Source organism: Opisthocomus hoazin, chromosome 2 (genome assembly GCF_030867145.1).
Source record: "Opisthocomus hoazin isolate bOpiHoa1 chromosome 2, bOpiHoa1.hap1, whole genome shotgun sequence".
Taxonomy (NCBI): Eukaryota; Metazoa; Chordata; class Aves; order Opisthocomiformes; family Opisthocomidae; genus Opisthocomus; species Opisthocomus hoazin.
Genome location: NC_134415.1, coordinates 101,624,492 through 101,651,560, shown reverse-complemented (window position 1 = coordinate 101,651,560; position 27,069 = coordinate 101,624,492). Strand labels below are relative to the sequence as shown.

The 27,069-nt window shown below is 38.5% G+C and overlaps 1 protein-coding gene across 1 annotated transcript in view; it reads right to left on the bottom strand.

Moving 5' to 3' along the window:
* Positions 1-27,069, bottom strand: part of EYS (eyes shut homolog) — a 966,530-nt gene that overhangs the window by 23,233 nt on the left and 916,228 nt on the right. Inside the window, exons 43-47 of the mRNA XM_075414597.1 lie at positions 21,716-21,898; positions 14,903-15,069; positions 14,572-14,716; positions 7,939-8,113; positions 1,515-1,687 (exon numbers count right to left, since the gene is read on the bottom strand). Of these exons, the coding sequence (XP_075270712.1) occupies positions 1,515-1,687; positions 7,939-8,113; positions 14,572-14,716; positions 14,903-15,069; positions 21,716-21,898 (843 nt within the window). The remainder of the gene's footprint in view (positions 1-1,514; positions 1,688-7,938; positions 8,114-14,571; positions 14,717-14,902; positions 15,070-21,715; positions 21,899-27,069) is intronic.

Genomic DNA, 27,069 nt, shown 5'->3' with positions numbered 1-27,069 from the left:
CAGGGCAAACAGTTTGGTTAGGACCTATAGTCCCTATTCATAAAAAGAAAGCTTTTAAATAAAACAGAGAGGAACCCTCTAATGTGTTTACCAGGTGGAGGAATTACTAAAAGGATGACAATCTACAAGAAATAGATTTCTGTTGCTCAGATATAAGCTATTTGTACTGGTAGTAGTGGCCATCACAAGAAGATCTAAATCTGTTCTGAAATCAGAACACAGGAGTATTTACCTGATTAATTACCTGCTTTATGTATAGCACATGTCCTGGTGATCAGTGTCCTCAATCCAGATGGCATTACTTTTGAAAACCTCACTTGAAATGAGAATTCAAAGTTGAAAAGTTCATATAAAGAGCCCTGAAAATCTGCTGCAGCGGAGGCAATAGAGCAAGCACATTTTTACATGGAATAAAGAATTTAACAATGACTTTCCAGAAACTATGTTCTCTTTGATTTGAGCCTTCCAATTGCAAGTGCTTTCTGTAATGGGATTTTAAAACTGTATCCATCTATAGGGTGAGAACCACAAATCAGGTCAAATGCAGTTCAGCTTCACAATTTTGTGCTTGAAACTCACTCTGTAGGCAGAACAAGGGAGGCTGCATCTTGGCAGGCAATTTGAAAAGGGAACTATTTAACAGTAACTGGAGTTCTCCAAAAGATGCACAGAGAGCTTCTCGAAGGAAAAACATAAGCTTGTACAATGTTAACTTGAATTTAAGAGCTGCAGAATAGAGGGTGTGGACTGTACTACATCTCCTTGCACACAGAGGCACTTCAGGCACTTCCAGGAAGAGTCCCTGAGCTTGTAGCACCTGTGTATCCACATAGTTGAATATTCATTTGTGAAATGTCTCAGAGAAAGAAACAGACACATAAAGGATTCCTATACATGAGGGTAAGAAATGCAAACCCGGCAAACTGAGGATATATTTTGAGGATGACATATGGGAAGAAAGCCAGGGAGAATAGACACTTGAAGATTATTACAGTGATGTTTGCATCTTTTATCATCATTCTCATTGCATCCCTACCCAATCGCCAGTGAAGTCAACAGAAACCTCTCTGTTAGTGTCAGTAGAAATTGGATAAGGTCCCAGATGTTGCCTGCTTCTGAAGTGTACTACTGAGCTCTTAAGTGTATGTCTCAACATACTTCATTATGGTGAGCTTGGGAATTGAACTAAGCACTATAATGCTGCTCTGCAATGCTTCCTGGCCCCTCGGTATCCAACAATGCTGTGCTGCCCCTGAATTTGATTGAATGATTTGAAAAGCTGAAGGAACAAATGGTGTTAAGAGTAAGCAGCGTGAGAAAACTATATCTAACAATTTATAGCTTTAGATTACTTGCTTCTTCTACCAGAAAGGAGCACCAGGTTCTTAAATAAAATCTGTTTTGTACTTTGTGTCTCTATGTCACATTTAACTGATATAATGCAAAATACTATGTTTTTCTACCTAGGCATTATTGCATAACTGTATGTACAGTGTACTATCCATTTGACATACCTTGTTCACAATAGGTACCAGTTGTTCCAAGAGGACAGTGGCATGTGTAGCCGTTAGGCAGTGGCACACAGGTGCTGCCTTGCTTACACAGATGTGGAGGATCGTGCTCAGGTTCACATACTGACATTATTTCCGTGCAAAATGCACCTTTCCATCCAGTGAGGCAGTCACAGCTATGGTGGGTAAGTAATTGAAAGGAAAGAATGTAACATTATTACTGAAAGAAATCAACATATCAGTAGCAGTGTAATCAAGATTTAAAAGTTTGGATACCTATATTTAGTCATCTGATCAAAAATCATTAGCAAAAAAGTGTAGTAACAAAGTTTCTCATTCAACTTTTTGATACTTTTATTTTATTGTAGAATAAAAATGTACTTAGCAGGAAAGATTTAATTTTGAATCTTAGCATTACAATATTAGCATCCATAATAAAAAAAGGTTGTGACTTTTTTATGTTTTGCTCTACAAATAACTCAAAAACGCCTTTACTTTATAAACTAGGCAGAGTCAAAGTGGACATTAAAAGGGAAAGGAAATCAGTGAAGAGCAGCTATAAAAATAAAATCAGATGTCAGTCTAAGGGAACTGTAAACAGCTCCAAGTTTTAGCCAGTAACAGGAGTCTGTCAGCAACTGCCTTTCATTTATCCATTATTCATTTGCTACAGACTTCTAATTGGCACATCAGAGGTAGGTTTGGTGAAGCACTTGATGGAAAAGAGGACAGTGGATTTGACCATGAAAGAGGTGGCAATTTGAGTGCTATGTATCCGTAACTGTAGATCTATGCCATAAGCAAATTTTCTAAACTGGAACTAACAAGTCATTGGACTTGTTAGTGTCCACTGCTCTTTATGCCTTTCTTTCATATAGGCCAGGAGAACATAACAAAAAAATTCACACTAACCAGTAAATTTAAAATTAGTATGAATTCTATAGAAATTGTTAAATAGACACCACGTGGCACTGGTGTTAAAAATGCCCTCCTTACTAAAGAGTTACTAAAAAGTTTCAAAATAGTTGAAATATGTTAGACCTGTTTGTATTTTAGAATTTAGTGACACTTTATGATAAAAAAATTGTTCCTCTGAAAAAGAGCACTGACTGATTTTTCCCTGGAAGTTTTCTCTCCCAAGGCTAAGAAAGAAACCTCATACATTTTGATTGATTCTTAGCCCATGTCTTTTCGTATGTGTGAAAAAATCTTGAATTTTTCTTCAGACTCACCAAGTTACACTTTCTCTGTTAATCCGCCCACTGTTTCTGGGAAAAACATAATGAGGAGTTTGTGAAACTCTGCTGTTTCACCAAACCTCCTGATCAGACAACAACATGTAAACAAAGCACAGCCCATAAGCCCTTCAGAGTCATAGACAGTTATTTGAAATGAAGGGGAAAAGAGGACAGGACCTTGCAAAACCACCTCAGTTCATCAAAGTCAGCATCAGAATGCTTTCTATCTCAGCTATAAATGTTATGCTTTGATGCATGAACACTCATGAGAAGGGGGAGTAATTTAACTCCCTGAGTGGTAAAGAGAAATGTCCATTTCTTGGGCTGTGAGATATGGTGTTTGGAGCCGGAGCTACTGCTTTTGGGCAGCCTACACAAGGGGTCTTCTCCTTTCCCTTGCTTGTGTCTGCATATGTCTTTTGAAGTTTCTTTTCGTTCTTGCCTTTTAGGACCTAATGAAAGTTAGATATTTAAATGAGTTGACAATTATTTGCATGGTGCTGAACATCTTTGCTGTGGCTTACAGTGGCAAAGGTCTATGAATGAATGCAACCTCTTCTACTCAACTCTCCTAAGCATTTTAAATGCTTTCCATCATGTGGCCTACCATGCTGGTCTAGTTCTCTCTATATTTTCTTGGTTGTGGTTGCTTGTTGTTTTTCCAGACCAGGAGAATCCAATGGCTTGCAACATCGCTAATGCCTTGACTCCCAGGGATTTAAAGATCCATTTAGTATCATAGAACATCTGGAGTTGGAAGGGGCCCATAAGGATCGTCGAGTCCAACTCCCTGCTCCTCACAGAACTGTCTAAAACTAAATCAAATGACTAAGAGCATCATTCAGATGCTTCTTGAATTTCTATAGACAGAAGAGGTGAAATTCGTTCTGAGATCAAGACACCTAATTTTGTGTCACATTAGGTGCCCAGATGGCCTGCAGTTGCCTTCCTAGAGGTATGGGAGGCAGCCTGAGACCAGGGAGACAGGATTCTGACAGAGACCACTGAATGCTTAGGCACGGGATACATGGGTAGGTGCCTGAGCTCGTATGCTAATCAGTGTCAATCCAGCTGAAACTATCCATCCCACAAACCAATTCACACATGATTATAATGATGGGGTGCTGCATTCAGTTCCCTCAACACAGGCATTTCGTGCCATCTAACGTGCCCTGGTGTATCTGAGAGTTCTGTGTGAAACTAGCACATAAGACAGAAGAACTGCAGAAGACTTGTGCTCTTCTGGACATCCTATGAAGACCAGAAAAGGTATCCCAGGATCTGTGCCATTAGGATGTCGCTGTTTAGACCATTGGAAAGGCCTGGACATCCGTTGACTGTGATAGGTTCTTACACATTTAGCTCACATGGAGACACAAATAATCTTATAGCAGTAAAGGAGATATTGAGCTCTGCTAATTCAGACACCTGAATTTAGGTGTCTACATGTAAGATGGGCATATACTCAACGGACATCAGAGGCTCAATTAATTTATCTAATTAGTTGGGCCAGCTGAAACCAGCCAGATATTTAGTGCTATCTGAAACTCCCTAGGGTATCTGACCTGACCTCCAACTACTATTCAGAAGGAATTGTCATATTTGTTGACATCATGTGGGTGTCTTGGATATTGCAGGACTTCTCAAATTCGTATTGGCTTGTATTGGCCACATCAGGCTATCCAATTTACCGGATATAGTTCTTAAATTTGTATTGTATAGGAACCAAAACATGCTGAGAATTGGAGGAAATCTCTAAATAAAAGTGGCTTTAAATTCAGGCAATGGAAAACTAAAACATTAATAAAAACCGTTCTCTCTTCAGGCTAAAAGGTAAAAATGGAGTCTGAAAGATTAAGATTGGGGGGAAATTAATTATATTTAAACAAAGAGAACAATGCAATGCTGCAAAATTGTACTGTTAAATAAGCCAAATTGGATGACAATTTTTAGAAGGCAAATCCACCCCCAAAAGTAGAAACTTTTATTAATCCAAACTACAACAATTACATAGAGAAACACCTTTTCCCTTACAAACCATAAAAGTGTGTCCTTGCATTAAAGATTGATTCTGTCCTTACACTGAATATTGGTTCTAGTTGAATCTAACCTAACAATGAAACTGTAGCAGCTCATTCTGTGGGGCATCCCTCTACCATACAGGGAGCTCTATGATTTAATTTCCTAAGAGCACGTGGCTAGTGATATTTGAAAGCTGTAGAGTACACATGAGACTTGGAGATATGACATAAGACTTTTGCAAATCCTAAGCTCTTCTGAAACAGCAGCTGAAGGCCAAATGGTCTACCCAGGGGTACCTAAAGTAACGCTACATCCTTACATTTAGCAAACTGAATGCTGCCCATTATGTCTGATGTTCTGTTCAAAGTGCACACAAGACATACTTTTTCCACTTACTTCAGCAACAAGCAATAAACATAACTCATCATAGGCAATCTTGTTATATGTAATTTTCTATCTTGTGTGATTCTCTGCCATCAGCAAAACAATGGAGGACATAATTGTCCCTTGAACATAAAACTCTTCATTTTATTATTCAAATATTTCCATTTATTTTGTTAAAACATAGTAGTTGTGCTCTGTTGCTGGCCAGAAAGTAAAATTTAATGCTGTGTGTTTCTGCTTCTATTTAAATCTAAGCATTATCCCTATAGCAACTGACTCTACAGCTTAACAGCATCACACACTTTCTGGCAGGGTGGTGAAAGCAAGACATAAAAATAGTTCAAAACTGCAAGAAAAGCCTCCGGAGAGATCTCATTTCAGGAGAAAAAAATATTTGAACACAAATCCAGTTCCCTCAAGGACTCTGCTCTTCAAAGGAACACAGATGATTTGAAAACAAAAAGAAGTTCCCTCTGAGAAAACGAGAGATTGTATTGACAGCTACTACAAGTTGATAAAAATGATCTGCATGCTACATCCACACCTCTTTGGCAACTTTTCACTTTTTTGTGAGAGGAAAAAGTGGCCATTATTGGTAGATGCATGCATATATACTTAGTCTGTGAAGACCTAGCTGTCCTGAAATATGAGGAGAGGAATATAATTCAGTAGTAGGGCAGTACAAATTAAAAACAAACAAAAAAACCCCAGAAAAACCAAATTAAATTCCTCCCCCGCCCCCCCCAATTTAGAACAATCCCTAAACAAATCTGGAATACAGATTATGTACAGAATGCAATATAGTTATGAAACTATAATGATGCAAAAGAACTTTGCCTATAATATCAAGCTTCCAATGTAGCTATGTCACCAGCTGCCACTCTAGCCTGCCACCTGCTTTCCAAACATTCTCTAGATCTTGCTGATGGTGGCTCTGTGTACCTTGTAGACATGAAGATGACATAGCATGGCTGGGTAAATTGCTGAAACAAGGATTTAAGGTGTTGTAGGTGGGCAGATGGGAGTGGCATGCTTCAACCCACATTTCTATTATTTTTTCTTGCAGTTTTGGTTTTGTATGCCCTCTAATATGCTCAAAAGTGAAAAGAATGCCATTCTTCTTTCTTATTCCTCAGAAAGATCAAACATTCGGAACAAAATTGGAAAGCAATCCCAAATTATGTCTTTCAATGCATTTCCTTCGCTACTGTATTTAAGAGAATATAAATATTCTCATAAGGGGAATGGGGATGGAACTGCATGGTGCATCTCACGGATGAATTTTCCAAATTTTGGTACAGCTTTAGTAGCTTTAGTAGCACTAGTTTTGTACAGTTTTTCCTACAGATGAAGATTTGTCTCAGGGGCAGCAAAACCAATTACTAGATAATTCTCTCTCCAACACTCAGTTAGTACATTGTTTTTAGCTTGAGAAGTGTGCAAACTCTTTTCTTTGTAGCACACAGAAGGACAAGTCTTTGTTGTTTTGAAGAAGAGTCATACACAGACACTGCACAGTGCAAAGCCTGTATTTTTCTTCTTCTCTGTCTTGCTGTCTGCAGTGTTTTCAGTCAGTGTCTTCAGATGTTTTAAATCAGCAATTTTCTGGTCTAAAAAAAATCTTGCAAATATGTGTAAATAAATGAACACATGCAGAAGCATATGAGGGGAAGCAAGTATAATTAATCTTGGCAGATACTCTGAAAATAAAAAATGCTCCTCAGTGAAAGTTTTACAGCTCAGTTACAGAGTGTTTGAAAACAAGATTTATTACATTGAAAGTGTTGACACAGAATAGCAATTTGGATCTGCAAATGTTCTTCCTTCTTGTATGCCTTACAGTCTGGACACTAAGATCCATCTACACTTAGTGACAAGGCAGGAAAAACCACAGACTCGTCTTCTGGGCCAGCTGTCCTCACCACCACTTGTCATCCCATAGATCAGCCAGGTGAACAGCTTATACGATGAACCGACCTAGTTTAATTTTAGGATGAGATCCTTACTAACACACCTTGTTTTGTTTGAAATGGATTAAGAAGGTCTTACATGAGCACGCCAACCAGCAGATCTGGAAAGGCAATGGTGAATGAACGCTTGCGGATGGTATGAAGAGTGACCAGGAATGGTGCATTGGAGAGTCAGCAAAGTATCCAAAGAAACCACAACCGGAGGCACAGAGAACGGTGTGTATTAGGGAGAGACTGAGCAGGAGAGAAGGATGCACAGGTGCTAGGTAAGGGAGCTCATAAGGATTTAAACTGGCTCAGAACTGACTGTTGGACAGTCAGTGGTTTACTCCAGAAGGAGGTTCTTAGATGAAAATACTAATTTCCAGGAAACAGAAGTCACCTAGTTTTGCCCCATCGGTCATGTTCAGACATTAAGACAGTCAAGCTCTCTTCTTCACTAGTTGTTCTCTGTTAGCTAGGCTGCTCACTTAGTTTTTAAAAAATGTCTTTCTTACATATCTAGTTTTCCCCATTCATGTTGTAGTAGGTCTGGATGCCAGAGACTTCAGTGGAGCAGAACCAGCCCACAGAATTTCTTTAAAAAGATACCCAGGAAGTGTCGTAACATAATTTTAATATTTTAGTTTTGATATTATTAATGTAAGATTAAAATTCTCTGTGTAGCTGAATGAACCCTTCAGCAGTTTTCTTTATTTCTTTTTAATATGGTAGGCTCCTCGAGACTTCTGTTATCAAGCCATTAAATTACCATAGTTATTAGTCTAGAGATCAGTCTATGCTGTAGCCTACAAAAAAAAAATATATACTTACTAAACAGTAGAGCCACTTTCTATGCACTTCCCACCATTTCTGCATTTTATTAAACTGCATGGGGAATCTTTACATTGTCCAACACTGCGACCAGAATTGGGGTGACCTTCTGGAGTCCCTGGTGATTTAAACTCTTGATTCATGCTGGTGTGAACTTGAACATCAAAAATGCAACCTCAAAAGTAAAAAGAAAAAAGAAATGAAGTTTAACACAGATACAGAAAGTCAAAACAAAGCAAACAACAGGAGAGCGTCAGCCCCCACTGAATGAGTTCCACCAGAATGTCTTCAGTGGATGGGCAACCATACCATTTATACGAGCTAAAGGTATGCTGGCTGCTTCCTCTTCAGGCAGAGTGGATGATTGTAATTTCCTTCATTTAATGGTAGGTGAAACAACAAAAGTAGTTTCTCAAGGAACAGACAGAATAGAAAGTCAGTGACTAAGTGCAATTTTGTGTTTACACATGCATGCTTTTACATGAATGCATCTATATCAGATAAAAGCAGTCAAAAAAAAAAAAACCCACCCAGAAAAAAAGGAGAACAGACACCAAGAAGTCAGTTTAATGTAAAATACACAAGAATCTAGGGAATGCTGACTAATATAATGCAGGCAGGGAATGTAGACTTGAATTTCCTTAGGGTGAAAAGGACCCTTCAGAGAAAGACCCAGATTCTCCCCTGCTTAAAGTGAACATTTCAGTCCCTGGTACATACAGATCGTGTTGCACATGACCACATGTTAAAGTAAGAGTATGTTGCTTCTTTAGGTGCTTAATCTCAGAAAACAAGTGTCTGGTGCATACTAGTAAGGTAAACACTCCCAGGGCCTGTTACTTGCTCCTGTGGGCAAGTGACCTGGTGTAGTCACAATTATATTACCAACTTTTTATTACTTTCCGGAACAGTATAGCTGCATATGGATTACTGATGGGATACGGTCCTTAGATTATGTCGGGTTCCTAAATATGCCAAAGAATTGTTTGGAAAAACAACAGTTGTGGCAGACCGTTGTAAGAATTTATTTGTAGAGGTGATTTGAGTGCCAGTGCCTGGATCTATGCCCTGACGTTCTTGTCACTTGTTAGTAGATTGGTATCCCAAGTGAAAAGAGGAGCCAGAGCTTCAGAGTGAAGCAGGGATGTTCGCTACTTGCTACCTGCAGGCAGCTCCTGCTTAGCCTGTGGGCTTTCTGGGGATTGCCCCTGCAGAGAGTCTTTGACTTTCCTAGTGGCTGCACAGGACGGTTAGCCTTCTGGGTCTAACTTAATCCACCAGTATTTCTGAATCTCCTTTCCAGATCCACATGCTTATTTACGTCCTGTAATTATGCCATATATTATATCTTTTTGGATCAAACTCTAAGTAGCTTTTCAAAATATACCTGAATATCCAAGTGATTTGGAGTCACTTTTCAAGGTAGCCTTAAGCACGTTTGAAATGTCATCCAGGCCTATACATAACTATATACAACTTTAAACAAAAAATCAGTTTTTAAACCACTTTAGTTAAACTAGTAATATTTTTAGAAATGCTCATACCTTTCTAAACCTGATTTATACAATTTAGCTGAGATACGGTGAATTCCCACAGTGCTTGAAATCATGAGAATAGCAGGTATCCAGCAGTGCATGCCAGAGGCTCTCTGCTTAATATTAAAAGCAGGGAAAGGATATGATATGGAGATTGCAAGTAATCATCACACTGGTTTAAAAAAAATCACTTAATATGAGTTTTTTTATGCTTCACTGAAATCACATAAGAAAAAGACTTTCACCTGAATGACACAACAGAAGTCTAATTATGAGGGTTTTTATAATCACATAATTTGTTTTGAACAAAATATAATTAATTTTTGTAGCAAGATAACTATTTTAACTACAGGTAGGACAAAGTTAGTAAAAGTGGCTTTCTTCGACAGGCTTTTTCCATATTACACAGATTTTACAGATCTGTATATATTGACACACAAACTAGTAATTTAAAATCTCATATTAAGCAATTTAAAAATAACCTAGTTTGATTCCCATTTACAATCTTCATTTTGCTGCTTCTTTGCTTTTAACACTGTTGGTTTTAGACCAGTGTATGCTTGGTAAATCCTAACCAATGTTTCATCTGTTTATCAGTAGCAGATAAAGCATGTTCTGTTCTCCTCAGTCTTGCTTGAGTGCTAAGAAAAAGCAGCCCAGAGCTCTGTGTAAACAATGGAAAGCACAGTGAGTACGCAAGAACCGGTAAGGTCATCATGGAAAATAAACTGGCATTTGTGTTGATGACTAGTTTAACTGTACCAGCAGAACATCTAGGTTAGAAACAGTTCTTGAGCACTTGTAAACAAAGTGTGTAGTAGGTATGAGAGTACTTTCACCCAGCTTTATGAGTTCAACTGAATTTTTCATTTAATTTGCATATTTCTTCGAATTCTTAGTTGTTGGGATGCAGATCAAGGACTCAGAGCAGCAATTTGAGCCTGTCATAGCAAGCACTATACAACCTTCTGCAAAGGGATCAGCTGATGAATGTCCCTTCTTTCTGACCTGAATTCCCTTTGATCTGCCAGTTCTGGGCCTCTTTTAATGAGAGACTGCCAACTATTCTGAATAGTGGAGAGATTTTCTGACACAGCCAAGTTTGCAAGAGGAATTCAAAAGAAGTTTCTGAATTTGTGAGTTAAACGGTTTGATCCTGAAGATCAGTTTGGTGCAAGTAAACTGAAATCAGACACAGCAAGACAGTGCACTCCCAGAGGGTATACTACCTTTTTGTTTGTGATCTCTTGTCTAGTGACTCCTTAGACCACACTTAGAGCTTTCTGTCAATGACTTTTATTTCACTCTCAATTTAATTTATAACTTTTCCCCCAGTCAAGCAGAGCTCACAAACCGCCAAAGAGCCACCTACAATGGATTAAGGAAACTTCAGAGATTATAATAAAAAATATGACTTCATTACTCATCTTTTTTTTTTTCTTATGTATCCTTATGATACTAAGAATTTTTTCAAAAATTTCTCACTAGTCTCACTTACCTGCTTGTAAGCACCTCGTACTAATTAGACTAAAAAATACACAAAGCAGGCATTTTCAAGAAGATATACTAAGAATGCAGCAGGAGAACTGGCAGAAACAGATACATAGATAAAGTGTGGTCTACCTGAATGCAGTACTGAATTTACACATTTCTAAAATTCTGCCTGTCTGTGTACTTTTCTTTTTCCCTGTTGTTTTTGACTGACTGCTTGTGAATAGTGGGGTGTTTGTCTAAAAGAGAAGATGTCCCCCACAATGACTACCCAGTGCTGCTCTGAGCTGTGACCTGAGCATCCAGAGGGCCTCTATGAATCATACCAAACTGTGATGCAAGAGACAACACTGATTAAAAACCACTTCAGAAGTGACTTTCCTTCTGTTACATGTGTGATGCAGGAATATAAAGAAAAGTAGTTTTGCCCTGGCAGGCTTGCAATATATTCTAGTTTATTATGAACATAAACTATGACCACAAAGCTATATTTGTATCTATTTGGAACTCAAAGGAATTCTGGGTTTGCTTTATATTTGAAAGTTACAGCAGTAGCTGAAATTTTATTTACTTCTTTGCAAAATCATTTATTGGAAGAGGTGGGTCTTTCAGAGTGAGAGCTCCTCAGCAGTTCCCATTTATGGGAAGAGCTTCTTTTGCCTTTTTACTCTTCCATTTAATGCTATTTGCTGTCACACAACAGATTGCTTCTACAGTCATACTTCATCCTGTTTATGAACAGGACTACATGAACAATCAGCTGCTCCTTCCTCTCTGCTCTTCGCTTATTTCCAGATGCAAGCCCTGGCTCTCCATCAGTTGCTTCTATGGCTAAAGCCTGCATCCTGCCGTCATGGTAGCACAGAGCACAAAACACCAGAACTTTCCCTCTTTTTTTCACCCTGACACCCAATTACTCTCTGCCTGTCTCAGAGATGTGAGATCTGGAAGTTCAGCTATAACTTCTGGCTTTTTCCAAATAATGCTCTGTATTGTTTTGTGTAGGTGAGTCATAGTGTTGCGTTGCGCAGACCTGAACATGAGGCAGTTGGTTTTATACTCCATTTCAGATTGTCCATAATGAGCAGGCTGAGTCTCTTTGGCCACAGGACTTGCAGCTACCTAAAACTCATAGTGACTGTTTAGAGCAGCTGCAGTACGCTCTGCTACACATCTCAGAAAACTCTCAAAGGTCCCTTAATTACACTGTTATAGGACAGTGAAGAAAAGCTGGACACTTCGGCAAGCTATCCTACCAGGTTCCCATTTACAAAAGGGTCCTGTAAGCCCACAAGGAGGTATGAATTCAGGTGAAGCTCAAAGTTCAGAACACCTCAAATGCCACACGAACTTGGCTGCTTCATCTGAGCTCTACCTTTACCAGTTTATTCAGCTTCTCACAGGGGCTGAAGGAGTTTTCTAAATTGCTCCAGGTACCATCAGTCATTCTTCAGCCTGTCAAAAGAATCTGTACGTGCTGATCCTCAGGTTTCTTAAACTTAAAATTCCAAATCTTTCACTTATTCAATTACAGTTTATAAAAGACAATTATTTTAAGTTTCCTCACCCCACATGGAAATTACTTGAACAAGAATTGCTAAAGGCATGCAAGTAAGGGGGACAACGGTCTGAAACAGTAGCTGTACAGAGTGAAAACCCTAAATGATTGCACGCCGACATTGAGGTCTGCAGCAGCAAGGCTGACCTCAATGTTTCTTAATCCAATAGTGATTTCTTACAAAAGGAGAGGTACACTCTGGTATTAGAAGCCAAAGAGTTTTAATAAATCACGTCTTTAAAAGCAGCCAACAACATCTTTGCAAAAGTCTGAGTGGTTTAATCAAATGTGTGCTAGATAAATTTATCTTTACTGTCACTTTCAGAGTTTTTCTGTGGGCTCCCTATAGCTGCAGATTGGCTGAAGTAAAATGGTTCAAATTTTCTTTTATGTTAGTGGTATTGCAGTTCCCACTCTGGAGAAGGGCTATGAAGGTTTGCTTCTGATCCTGAGAGCCAAAACTGGGGAGATTTCTGAGCTAGAAGAACAAATGAGATGCTGACTACATGAGAAAATGTTGTAGTATATTGGTCATAGGGAAGTGTATCTTCCTTGAAAGTCATATGCTCTGGAGAACAGAGACAAGCTGCTGCTGGGAACTGGAGCATGGAAGAATTAACAAATGTAGTAGACTTAATACTGTGAATGATACGGATGAAGAAAAAACTGTTTATGTGCTACACGTTTGACAAAATTTTGAGGTAGAGACTTCTTTTTAAATAAAAAGAAAAAATAAATAAATTTTATGGTAACTAACAGTAAATTAACTTTGAAATACTTTTTATCTTTTGGAAAAATATTCATCCTGCATTTGTATAACTTTGACCATCACAATACAGTTGCAACATGAGGAACCTGTAAACCTGGCGAAAGGTTTGCAGTTAAAGTGAAGCACCAGAGATTCCTGTTGGTCACCCCTAACCTTAACATATCTATAAAAGAAGCCAGAAGTACTTCACAAATATTGACACTATTAAAATACTTGCATAGACGTTGTGTTTTATGATATGCCAATTTGCAAGCTGTTAGGAAGCTATGAAAAGTGTAACTATTCAATCCATTCTTCTTGAAAACATAGAGACAGATGAAATGTTAATCCATCTGACTCTCTGAGTGAAAAGTTGATTATAGGATAAGAAATTGATTTTGAGGAAGTTTCTCTGTAAAAGAAAGTAGTAAGGTGATGGCTGGAAAAGCGGCAGCTATGTGTTCTTAGTGGAAATGAAGTGTAGTACTGTATGACAGTGAATTTTATTGCTATGCTTGCCTTTCATAATGTGATTATAACCCCAATTTTATAATTGAGAACTCAAATTTGCTCTGCTGTGGCAATATGTTTTCTTGTCATTTGAAAGGCTTTCCAGTGCTTAAGAAATTGAAGTTTACTTCACAAATATTGAGCACATTGTTTCTAAGGGAGTACGGAATGCAGATAAAGAAGTGTTATGAACCAATCCTTTGCTTCATTGCTGATCTGATAGGAGTTGAATTAAGATTTCTACAGAGCTTCAAGTATCAGTTTTGAGGTAGGAATTACTATCTGTTACATAAATAGCTGAAATATTCTTAACAGGAATTATTTAGTTCCGGTCTAGAGATATAGATCATGATGTCAGGAAAAAAAAATAATCAAATTTCATGATGTCCTATCAGAAAGAAGGTTTCAGCATGAAAACTATTAACCAAACTAGCACTGCCAGTGACAGTGGTCAGAACTAGTTGGGAGAAGAATCTAAACTACTTCACTGCAGAGAAAGAAAGTCCTTTTGGAGCAATTCTGTAGAACAGGGACAGGTAAGAAGAAATTATATCATGGCAAACTTCCATTTTTATGAGAAACAGAAAGTATTAAAAATGTTTAGCAAAGCCTCTCTTTGCATCATATTTCTTAGTTATCATAGTGAAATAATGAAAAGGCCACAGGAATCTCAGCCAAGGAGATCCTAGTTTGTTTCCTTATAAGACAGAGATTTTAGATCTTTATTCCATAGGCAACTGAAAAAAACTAATGCATGTTTTAAAAGGAATTAAAAACAGTATAATCTTTACCTTGAAAGCCGTTCTTAAAGCTGGATCCCTTTGGTAGGAGTTCTGGAGTATACTCACGATAGCCTCCTAAATAAAACTGACTGAAGACATTGAGTCCAACCAGTCTCCCAGGAGAAGTGACAGTTTTATTCTTCTGGTCATCCACCTTTCAATGAAATATTTTATTTGTCAAAAGAAAGGAATTTACCTTATTTAGGAACTCCTAATAAAGACAGTCCTCCAAACTTAACAGAGAAACACAAAAGTAATTTTTAAACTTTCCATATAAAATGTGAAAAAAAGAGAACACTTTCATTTTAAAACTATCCTTCTAAAAGAAATAATTTCTTACCTTCAGCCAGCCTTTTTGAAGATATCTGCCAAGATGGATGAAATGAATGCTGAGTGTCAGATCAAGTGGTTTACTAATGATTGTTGCTGTGCCGGAACCCAGATTGTAGCTGTATACTACTCTGCCATTACGGAGGCCTAACACCAAGAAATCATCTCCATTCAGACCTGAAAAGACAAAAATAGAGTAACTACTTATTCCAGGATTTAGTGAATATTGATGCATAAAATATTCTCCAAATCCATTAATAACGTATTAGTACAGAAAAATTTTAGCCAGGAAGATTTTAAGTTTTGCATAAATATATTTTTAATATTCTCTGTTTAACTTGTAATACTATTTCCAGTATTCTTGTGGATTTAAAATAGAAACCTGCAGAGATTTTGAAGCTATTTACAGGCCTTTTGAAGGAAGCTCTTTTTCACACTAGAGTAGGTTAGTGACATCCACAAAACCTGTTGAACCTTAGTGGATTTAACAGTCATTGCTGTTCCCTCCTCCTGCAACATGAATAAATCTCAACTTTTCCAAAAGCTTAAAAAGAGCAAATGGAAATTCTGAGTTGCATGTGAGAGTAGCCCATGACTTCATTCTATTCCAGTATGCTTTCAGGTTTCACAGTAGGTACTTTAACAACCTCAAAACCTGAGGGCACCTGCTGCTGTGAGGCAAGAGGAGCAGCAGGGATGTGGGCCTGAGGAAGCTCTAGCAGCTTCTGTCAAGCTCAGCCGGCTGCCCTTGACCCAAGAGAGCCTGGAGACTTTATTGCAGCTGCCCCTGATTTGGGTGGCTCTAGAGTATTTGTCACTGAAGTTTCTCCGGTCAGAGCAGTTGTATACTTTAATCCTCTGAAGTCTTCTTAAACTTTCAGGTTAGAACACATTCATTTGCCAATTTGCAGTAAATAATTAAATTTCTTTACATTTATGACTACGTGCCATAAGTGTAGTCTGTGTTTTATAGGTATTATACTATAAAATCTAATTTGAAAGATTTTAAGTCTGACATAAAGCTTGTAAGAAAGAGTTAAATTCCTGGACTCATTCCAAGTAAACAGATTTTTATGCTGACATGTTTGAAAGGAATTCAATCTGTCTTCTCATGTAAGCAAGAGTGGAACCACCATTAGTTAGAGAAAACATGATCAACTTATTTCTTTCTACAAACACCACCCTTTATTTTGCACATGCTCTTAGTATGGTAAAAGAACTGGGATACAAGCGAAGTTAAAAGGGAAGAATGTTCTCAGTCTTGGAATAGGATGTCCTGAATCGAAATTCAAAGCCAACAATTTCTTTTAAAAATTCTCCTGTGAATTCAAGCAATTCAGTGCTCAATTTCATGCCTGTAAACTGGGTTTTATTCGATATTTACTTCTGTTTTCATAAGGCTATCTCATTTTGTATGTGCTTTGGGGAAGGTCTTTTTCTATTTGTTTTTGCAGTGTCATACAGTGACCCTCATTTCAAATGTGTGTCTTGATAGCCCTGTTCCAAGTGCATGGGGAGTTTGCTTCATTTGCAAAAGATAAAGTAGGCTTTTTGCTGCAAGAAGCAATGATATGTACATCTCGTCCTCCCACTGAAGCTCTGCATACTACTGCTCTTTCACGGCCAACACTGCCATATTCCCCTCATTTCATATGCTGTAAATGAACATGCCACAGTAGCAGTGTGGGGAGGGGAACAGTACTCTGCTTTTTCTACACAGAAGTTTGATTATTCTATACAGTTAGTATTTTCGTGCAACATGAATATATATAAAAAGATTATTCCAATGAATTTGAATACACAGCCTCTGTAGAAAATGCCCAGTTACAGTCAGTTGAATAGAACACAAATGCTGTTCGTTTTTATTACGCTGATTTGTTCATGACTGAATGAAGCCCCGTTGCCTTCAGTTACACTGGCACATTACCAGAATTCCAAACTGAAAATAACAATTTTTTTAAATCGTTACCAAAGTTTCTATTTTCAGCAGTGTCCATAATGTACTTCAGTAATGTGGCCTGCAAAAGTAGGGGAGGCACATTAAAGACAAAGTGTTATTTAAAATGTTGTCTGAATTTTTAAAACGGTGTCTTGGAAATGAAGTACATGAAAGAAATGCAAGTGTCAGCATTCTGCAAAATCGACCTGATGGTGAAGATAATGTTAATTAATAGTCTGCATAAATGAGACAGCTTCTAACTGTTTTGTTGCTTTTGATTCTTTTGTCTTACTCCTTCTCCATACCAAGGATGGAAGGGAAAACAGACTCTCCAGCACATTTCTAAGAAATAAGGCCATCTTAAATTCACTTTCTTTTTGTTGATTTCTGATTCACTTGTTTAGGGATTTAGTAATGGTTGATTTCCACTTATGCATTAGTCTTACAATGGCATAAATTTATTGACTTTGTTTTTCTGACACTAATACCACTGCAAATAGAATCAGATCGCTAATGTTTTAACATTTTACACTTTCAAGTTTGTAAGTTAAGTGACTTAAGTATCTTAGCTATGAAAACCAATGGTGGTTATATTGTAGAATATACACTAATGGATTTTGGGGAGGAAAAACTCCTGCTTCTTCTGCTTTCATATCTGTTGTTAGCTCTAGTGTATTTGTTACTCAAGTTTCTCTGGTCAGAACAGCTTTAATTCTCGAAAATCTCCTTAAGCTTTCAGTTTGGAACTAATTTCTTTGAAAATATGCAGTAAATAATTTATTTACATTTAGTACTACACATGCTGTCACCAGAAGAAATCCTTGAAGAGAAAGCACAAACAAGGCAAACAAGCACGGTACATTTTTATTGAAAGAGAGCGGCAAATGAAACTTGGAATTATTTGTTTTAAGCTAGTTTTCACTTCTTATATTAAACCCTATAGCTGTTGAACAAGCACACTTTTATACATACCAGTTGTTAGTGTCCTGCAACGCAGGACTACAGTAAACATCCTTTAAAAATAATTTACACTGAGAGAAAATGTTTGGTATGTATAAATAATCTCACGCTTGAGTTGCAAACAGCACACTCGGCAGCACTTTCCTCTTTTTTGATCTGTGCTCTTTACAACCATCAGTGGTTTAGTGCTTTTAATTCTGAAGGCCTTTATATTCACTGTTTTTCTGTTTCCTGAAAATAATTTATTTCTAGTCAAGTGAAAAATACAGGTTTTCTCCTTTCAGACTTTGTTTTTTTTCTGTCTGATAATGAGCGCATCCGTATTTATACATATATGTATTTACCTCCTCTTCTTTCATAAGTGAAGAACAATATTTGTAAGTTTTTGGAAAGGACAGATTTGTTTATTCTAGTTTGAAAGCAATGGTAATTAGCATGTATTCAGCCTGAATTGACCTAAAATTTGAAAAGTTCTGGAAACAGGACACAAAAGCTGCCACACTTTTGCAGTACTGCCATCTAAATATTCACAGGGCAAGCAATACGGGTCGTTTTGCTTTTATATTTTTACTCCCACTTGTAAAATAAGTACCAAACAACTATTTAGATAAGCCTAACATACGTTAAGGCCCAACTTCACTCCTTCACTCCAGACACCTCTTCCCCCCCAGCACCAAGCGGTGCATGGGGGTCAGGGTCCATGGTCGGTACATGGTGGTTTCTCTCTGCCGCTCCTTTCTCCTCACACCTTTTCTCTGCTCTGGCGTGGGCTCTCCATGGGCTGCCATTACTTCAGGGAACATCATCTGCTCTGGCATGGGGCTCTCCATGGGCTGCAGTGTTGATAATCTGCTCCTCCGCGGAGGTGGCATGAAGCTCCTACCTTTCCTCCTCCTCCTCCTCTGACCTTGTGTTTCCTCTGCTGTTTCTCACATTTTTTGTTTCCTTCTCCTCTCTCTGTGCTGTTTTCAGCCCTTTCTGACACAGGTTTTCCCTGTGGTGCCCCCACCATGGCTGCGGGGCTCAGCTGTGCCCTGTGTGGGGTCAGTCGGGGCTGAATGGAACCAGCTGTATCCGTCCCGGGGCAGCCTGGGTCTCTCCTCCCCTCACAGGGCTGCCCTGCAGCCCCCCACCAGTGCCTGAGCATGCGAACCCAACACACACAGAGACAGTGGCAACTTTTATCTTGGTCTGTGGGAATGGGAGAAGTTTTTCAAGTACTCCAACCCAAGCCAGGGGTCAGCTATAACCCTGAGGCTGAAGAGGATGTGTCCACTATGATCAGGGGAAATCGAGAGTGCTGTTAGTCTGACTGCTGTGAGAGGTTTGAAGTGAGATATTAGAACAAGGGGGACTTAAGGTTTATAAGCTTTGTGGGGGTAAGAGGAAGAAGATGTTAAACATCTCTGCGTTAGACAACATTTGATGGTACCTCACAAAAGGTCAGCCATGACACCAGTGTCCATGGTTTAGGCAAAGATGACGATGGAGGGGAATCAGGTGGGCTACTGCAAGAGAATGCTCACTACAAGAAATTGAATGAAATGAAAAAAGAGGAAAATGTAAAAATTTCACAGGCTGTGGAAAACCTCACTCTCCTCATGGTGAGAGCATTGTTGCTTGATACTTGGTAGAAGTTAATTTTTAGAACAACAGCATCTCCTCTTGGTGAAATAAGCAAAGTTCACTTGGTAAGAAATATTGCTTTCTGCTAATTCAAACGGGGGTTACTCAGTCTCCTCAACCATTTAAACTAAGGAGAAAATAAATAAAAATGCTACAGGCGCCCCGTTGTTTCTCAGCGTTGCCGGCAGCTGGTGCTCTGCTGCCCACCCATCACTTGACATGGGGCTACAGAAACATGTTACTACCGTACAGCAGCGTTCACAAAAGAAATTATATGCAACATACGAAAAAGCCGGGTTTCTGCCTGACAACTGCATAATAAGCCCAGAATGTTAGTACTCTTGTTAATAAAAATGACACCAATAAGAACTTTTTTTGCTCAGTTCAGCTAAGTATGATTGCAAGATCTATACTTCGCAATGACTTTGACGTTACAGGGTACAACCTGCAGGCAGGCCTTTTTGAGACAGACTTCAGTGCAACGTAAATGTTTTTTTTAAGGAGTTTTCTTTGTATTCTCTTTTGGCTATTGTAACTGAAAAAAACATCAAGTTTTTTTTCACCATTGGTACTCTACATTTCATATTTGCATTTTTCCTATCCTGAGGAAAGACAGTGGAACAATAGGTATAATTAGTGTTTTGTTACATTTAATACAGATTCTGTACTGACAGTTTGAAATTCGGTTCCCAAGGTTGCAGAAATGTGTCTGGATGAGGTGATTCATTCTTGTCATTGAGAAGAATGTTCTAATGATTCATTTATATTTGTATTACAAAAGAGCTATGTATTATTGTTATAAAAATGTAATTCTGGGGACACTGGCTTCTGAAAGACTTGATTGAAAGGTTTTAGGTAATCTTAACTCCATGCACCATTTTTACTTGGCCAGCCAAAAAAGGCAGACAATATATCCTCCATCCACAACAATAAATAATTAGTAGATGAAAGGAAAAGCTGCCTGGGAGTAAACTGTGACACCAAGCGAAAGGAAGAGCTGTGTGGGAGTGAATGGTGACTGCTGCAGGAGTAAAATGTGGCACGAGTGATGCGAGACCTGGATGAAATTAAAATAGTGTTGAATATGGTTCATTTAGCAGGATCAGTCAGGCCTGAGCATATGTTGCTGAAGTTTGGAAGAAAACTTAGCAAAGTCTGATTCACACACAAACAAAGAGCAAAATTTTGAGTTTGAATACACTCGTAGTGGTTTAATACTTCTGTGTGTTAGGCTTATTTGGGTAATCAACTTGATAAAGTTAATCAGTTTGTGGCTGATTGTCCATATGCTGTACCAGGGCATCAGGGCACAATGAAGTACAGTTGGTGGGCTGAGCTGCACTAGCTGAATTTGACAAGACCTTTCCAAATGAAAAGTAACAGGCTTAATTATCTCACAGATACGTAAACTGCTAAGCTGTTCTAAGCTAACATGTTTTAGTTTGCACTGTAATAGAGTAACAGCCTCTTTTACCCCACTTCCATGCTGAGCCCATGTCAGCTTGCCACAGTGGGAAGCTGTGAAGGGATACCTACAGTATTGCTAAAATCTTGGTACAAATGTAGTAAGCAGATTTATGTAACCTGCTTCTCAGCTGTGTTAGTCAGACCAAGTTGAATACTTTGCTATACAGATTGTAGCACAACTTATTCATAGCTAGCTTGGGTTAACTTGCCTCAAATGATCTCTGGGTTTAGGGTCTCATGTTTTACATGAATAACAGAGAGTACAATTCTGGCTGCCATAGGGTTGGATTTCAGCATTGTGAGTCCTGTGGGCCATGGAAGTGCAGGCACTGCTACAACTGCAGCAATTCATGGCTGCCTCTGCTGAGGACATAGGAAGAAGAAATGGCAGGGTGAATGTGGGATGTTGGATGGATGAATTGATTTTCCAATAAAATAAGTATCAGTGGAAGAAGATTTGAGGCAGCATCTCTCAAAACTGTGCACCAAATAAATGTAATCTGTAATGAAATTTATGTTTGTGACTGAAAAGAAAAGCTCAGTCTTCTGGTTTCCATTTAATTTGTTCAGAAATATGGTACCTCAAGTGTCAGATTAACTGTTGACTTTAATTACTGGAAGCAGTTATACTTCTCCTTAATGAAAAGAAACATGTATACAACCTGATTGTTTACTGTGTGTTTACAAAACAGCAAAGTGTTGAAGAGATTTTTTTCCTCCTAATAAAATTGTATCCTAAAAAGAATCAAGAAAAATCTGTGTATATTGTTATCCTACTTGTTAACGAATATTTGAAAGCCTGTAAGGATAAACAATAAAAATAAAGCTTACCTTGGCCCTTTTGTCCAGTGAAAAAAATCAGGTTATCTTGTAAAGCTGAGTGGTGGTTTGCCAACTGAAATTTCAAGCGGAATTCATAGGAGAAGGTAATATTTGGGATTGTAGAATAAGCTAGGAATGAGGTATAGCCAAAGACATCTGTGCCACTGAAGCTTGGTTGACTGATATTAATAGCTGGATTAAAAAAAAAAAGAAATTCACTGTTAGGGCAAATTCTTTAACATATGCATTTGCAAGTTCTATTCAATAGCCCATTTTAGAACTTATAATTAATAAATAATACTAATAATTTGATATGTTGTAATATTTTACACACGTGCAAATATAGTTTGGCTTTCCTCTGGGTGTAATCTCTTTATTTTTCAGTTTTTGTAAATAGGCATCTTTTACAACTGAGTCATTGGCAACTACTGCCATCTTCTGGATGCTAGACAGCATTGTCACAAATAGAACTACACTGCAACGTTTACTCAAAACTCGGATAGACAAAAAGAAACATACACAGAAATTCTCCTGTTAAAAGAAATGCCATCTCTGACGCATCTGAGTGAAAGTGAATACAAGAATATGCTGAAGAGGTTAAGGAATAACAATTCTTCGCAACTAGAGAAATAATAAAAAGAACATGAAAGGTTGAATTTGCTGCACAGTGAAGAGGACCTACATGAATTATATTGTTCATATTATTTGCTCCATCATTTGAATGGTCTGAATATTCAGGAACTGAGTATCTAAAAATGTGTAATTTACAGTACTGACAAATTATTTAACCTTTTTTTTTACTGTCATTTAGGTTCAATTTAATGGAAATTTCCTTTATGCTGGGCACGGACCAAGCAAATTATGTAGATTTTTAAAAATACCTTTGCCAACTATATACTCCTGCTTCCTCCAAAGCTGTGAAGGCTAAAAGTTCAGTCCAACACCTACCAGTTTTGTGACACAGCAGATTGTAATTTATGCTGACAAAAACTGTGGGATTAAAAAAGCAAATAAAATCAAGTCTTTTCACATATCTGTAGTGGTAAACAGTCAACACAGCACTGGTTGGCCACGCTGCCCCAGGGACTGCTTACTGGCACCGAGTAGCCAGGCTACGGTAGTCAGTTCTTGTAGTTGATGAACAGAGGAGAGATAACATAATGCTTGTATTGACAATGTGGTTTAGTGAAAAACGGGAGAGAGAGGAAGAATAGTTGAATAAACCTTAATTCTGAAAGACTGGCTATGGGGCTAGATTTAAGAGGTTTGAGCAGTTATCCCCAACCAACATGAGCACCTAGTGTGACTGGATACAGCTTTACTAATGAAGGCAGTAGGAGGCATCGGGGGAGGAAGGAATACATAGCTGCACCATATACAAACTAGTACTAGTGCTGGTAAAGAATTATAATCTTCCTCAGGTAAAAGTATATTAGCCTAAGTACCTTTAAGCATCTGGCTTACTTTCAGTGTGAGAGAAACAGACTCTGTAACTGTGAAAATGGTATCGCTACCTTTAGCTTGTGGAAGCTGTTTCTAAATTCGGAACCTGCCGTATTGGCACTGAAGTGGCAGACATTGCCTGAGTATCTGCGTCTGACAAAAGGCGCAGGCGTAGGCTCAGACAAACCTTTTCTAGCACAGCCTTGGCGTCTGCAGCAATACAGAGTGTACCGTCCCATTTGTTAAGCACTACTTCACACATATGGCACATTATGCCTTGTTCTGTAATCTTAAATGTGAGCCAGGAAATTTCCATATGAAACAGTGATTTTGTCCTAATTAGAAGACAACTAGCAGTGAGTTTGTTCTCGACTGAGTCTGACTGAATGCAACCTCAAGTCTCAGACCTTCGTGAGTCATGTACTGCACTGGAGGAAAAACACAGCTGTCCCATATGTAAATTTGGTGTTGGCTGCACTCCACTAGTATTCCCTCAGATTACCTGAATGTGCCTGAAGGAGGCTCAAGGATGGCATTTTTTGCTGCTCAGGAAGCTATGACAGACAGGCAACTCCTTTAATGCGAAGTATTCTTCCTTTCCTGCTTTGTGTTTTTGTCCTTTTTTCTCTCTTTCTATTTGTTTAATGAAGCACAAAGTATCTGAGAGACAAGAAGATTTTAAAATAAAAGAGGCCTTTGTGTTAATTGTCTTTTTCTACTTTCCTTTATAATGGGAAAGGCAAATTCTATCATGTACCTTCACAGAGCCAGGTAATCTGGTTTGCTGACAGAGATCACTGAAGAGTCTGTTCCTGACAAGTTATTCCCAGCGGGGTAAAACACTTTATTCCCAGGATGAAGTTGTCTCAACTGTTTCCTTGGAGCTTTCTAACTGAGGAGTTATTTTCTTGCCTTTCTCCTTTCAGCTTTCCCTACAAAGATGGACTGAACATTGACAAAGGAACGTCCTGCAAAGTGACCTACAGCAGCAGGACCAGGACAGCAGGAGGATGCTACTCCCACGGACCAGGTGCTGCACAACATACAGAAAATTGTTATATATCCATAATCTTGGATTATTACTACATACCAGTTTCAATTACACTGCAGTTTTGACATATCCTAGAATTAAAGGCTCAAAGATTCATACTTAAAACTAAAACTGTATCTCATTTAATCAAGAACAGTTTTGACCCATTTACTGGGTGGAAGTTTTGTTGGAGTCCCAGCAAATCTGTGTTGATAACAGAACTGCTCCTATTTAAGGTTATTTTAAAAAATTATCTGTCTTTAAATAACTTCACCTAAAATGAGGGGCATGTGGCTAGTCTTTTAAGAAGGCAGAAATGAGAACTGGCCTGAATAAATTAAACATGTTTTCCAAAATTTAGTTTGACAAGTTCACTGTCATAGGAAGTTGCTATCATTTGACTCCAGAGGCTGATATTACCATTTATATATGGCCTGAGATTCTATATATGGCCTGAGCTCCCCACAGTACTGAAAAGGTTGGCCATTCTGTCTTAGATAGTGGTTTTGCATATTGTTTCCTCCTGCTTTTAGAATAAAGTCTAAGAAAACAGACTTGAAAGAAATGTTACCAGGCCAAACTAGTGAAGTTTAATAGCAATAAATTAACAGAAAATGATACAGAGGATAGTTTTGTTAAAAATGTTAATACCAGTAAATGTAGACAGCAATACTCAGAGTCTGCAGACAGGTTGTGCATGCTATATTTGGTAATCTGTTAGATGTCGAAATCTTGACACTGTCAAGAAGGCTTAAAATGCTTCTTAGAGATGCCAGTTTAGAGTCTAATGGACACCTCAGTGATAGTCCAGGTTTGAAACATCTTAAATAGAAGTGACATGTTTTGAAGAATATTGTGTAAAGTCCTGAAGCAGGTATATCAGAGAACATCAAAGTGACATGTTACTTAAGAGTTCCTGAAGGCAGGGCAGCTATTTCTGAGAGCACCCTGAATGAATGGCCTACATCCATAATCTTAACATGGATGCACCCTGAACGAATATCTATATGAAGGCAAGAAGACGGGAACTCTGTCTTCAACCCAAAACATGACAAACGTTCTGGTTTGGACCTTTACATATGCTGCAATTTTACCTCCAGTTTACCAGAATCAGGTACAAGAATTGCACTTTACTTTCAACATCTCCACACGGGGAAAGCTTATGTATATTCATACTTCTGCGCTCACAAAAAAAAAAAATAAATCTGTTATGTAATAATTTTTGTCTGTATTGCAATTAAAAAACCAGTTTATTTCACATTGGTGTTTAATAATTGTTAGACTTTTTTCATTTCACAGTATAGCTTGGCTATTTTTATTTTATTCTATATTTATTTATGATAGGAATGAGACTTACCTAAGCCCTAAGCCTCCCACTTCTTAGAAGCAATCTGCACATGTACATAAGGGGTGGCAGTCACAGGACCAAATAAGGGCATCTGTGATATAGGTGTCTACATAACAGCAGAGCAGCTAAGGCTGCACTTTATGTCAGTGGAAAAATTAAGCACATTTCGGATGCAGTGTCTTTCATATAAAACACCTGCCTTATATAGGTCTGGTAAACAGTATTCTAAAATGCTTATTTCACCCCACCAAATACAAAAGTAGCATTGAGTAGTAAGTCAGAGTAAAGTATTATAGACTTCTAAAGTTAGATGGCATGAAGCCTACCTTCTCTGTAACCTGCAACTACTTCCCATTCTGCATGTTCTCGTCTCTGGTCTTCTTTGTCATAAAAGCTAAATGATTTAGAAATTCTGAACTCATTCTCTGTGAAATAAAGCAACACTTTTTTCTGATTTTAAAGAATGGGAACTATATGGCACTCAGAAACTAGATTATTTGCACAAGGTTGCATACAAATTCTGGAATGGATTGAAGAATTGAGTACAGATCTCTGAACTCCAGGTCAGAGCACAGTCACTAAACATTCTTTGCAAAACGACCTTTCAGTTTGTTACCCCGGGGTGCCTAGGCACAGCCCTTTTCGAAACATCTGACAAGAAGCAATTTCCATAAATAATGTCCATCTCTGACTACTTGAGCACCTCTTCTCAGCTCTTTATGTTTTTTTTCATCCATTTCTAACTGTGCATTTTGCTGGGGCCATGAAGTACATTTCATAACATATCCAGCATTGTAGGGCCTTAAGACATCCCTGCCATGCCATAGGTTCCAGATGCGGTGACAGACACGACTAACCAACAGCTCTTGGGGTAAACAATTTATCTCAGAATAACAGCACAGTAACAAATATGAATCAGTAGTACAATTACCCAAATCAAAACAACAGTAAATCCAGTAAATCACTAATAGTGGACTCAGTATCTGAGCACGCAAAGATTTACATAACAGTGGTTATCAGGGAGGCTGACAGGAATCAGGACATGTGGCCTTTTACAGATGGGCAGCTTGTACCCACCAAAAGGTTTGGGGAATTTCAGATTCCCTGGTTGGACTGTCCTTTTTATTGCTGACGTGGGGAAGCACTACCTGCACTTCACAGAATCACAGAATCACAGAATGTTAGGGGTTGGAAGGGACCTCTAGTTGGAAGGGTCATCTAGTCCAACCCCCCTGCCGAAGCAGGGTCATCTACAGCAGGCTGCACAGGACCTTGTCCAGGCGGGTCTTGAATATCTCCAGAGAAGGAGACTCCACAACCTCCCTGGGCAGCCTGTTCCAGGGCTCCGTCACCCTCAGAGGGAAGAAGTTCTTCCTCATGTTCAGATGGAACTTCCTGTGCCTCAGTTTGTGCCCATTGCCCCTTGTCCTGTCTCTGGGCACCTCTGAAAAGAGTCTGGCCCCATCCTCCTGACATCCACACTTGAGATATTTATAAGCATTTCTAAGGTCCCCTCTCAGCCTTCTCTTCTTCAGGCTGAAC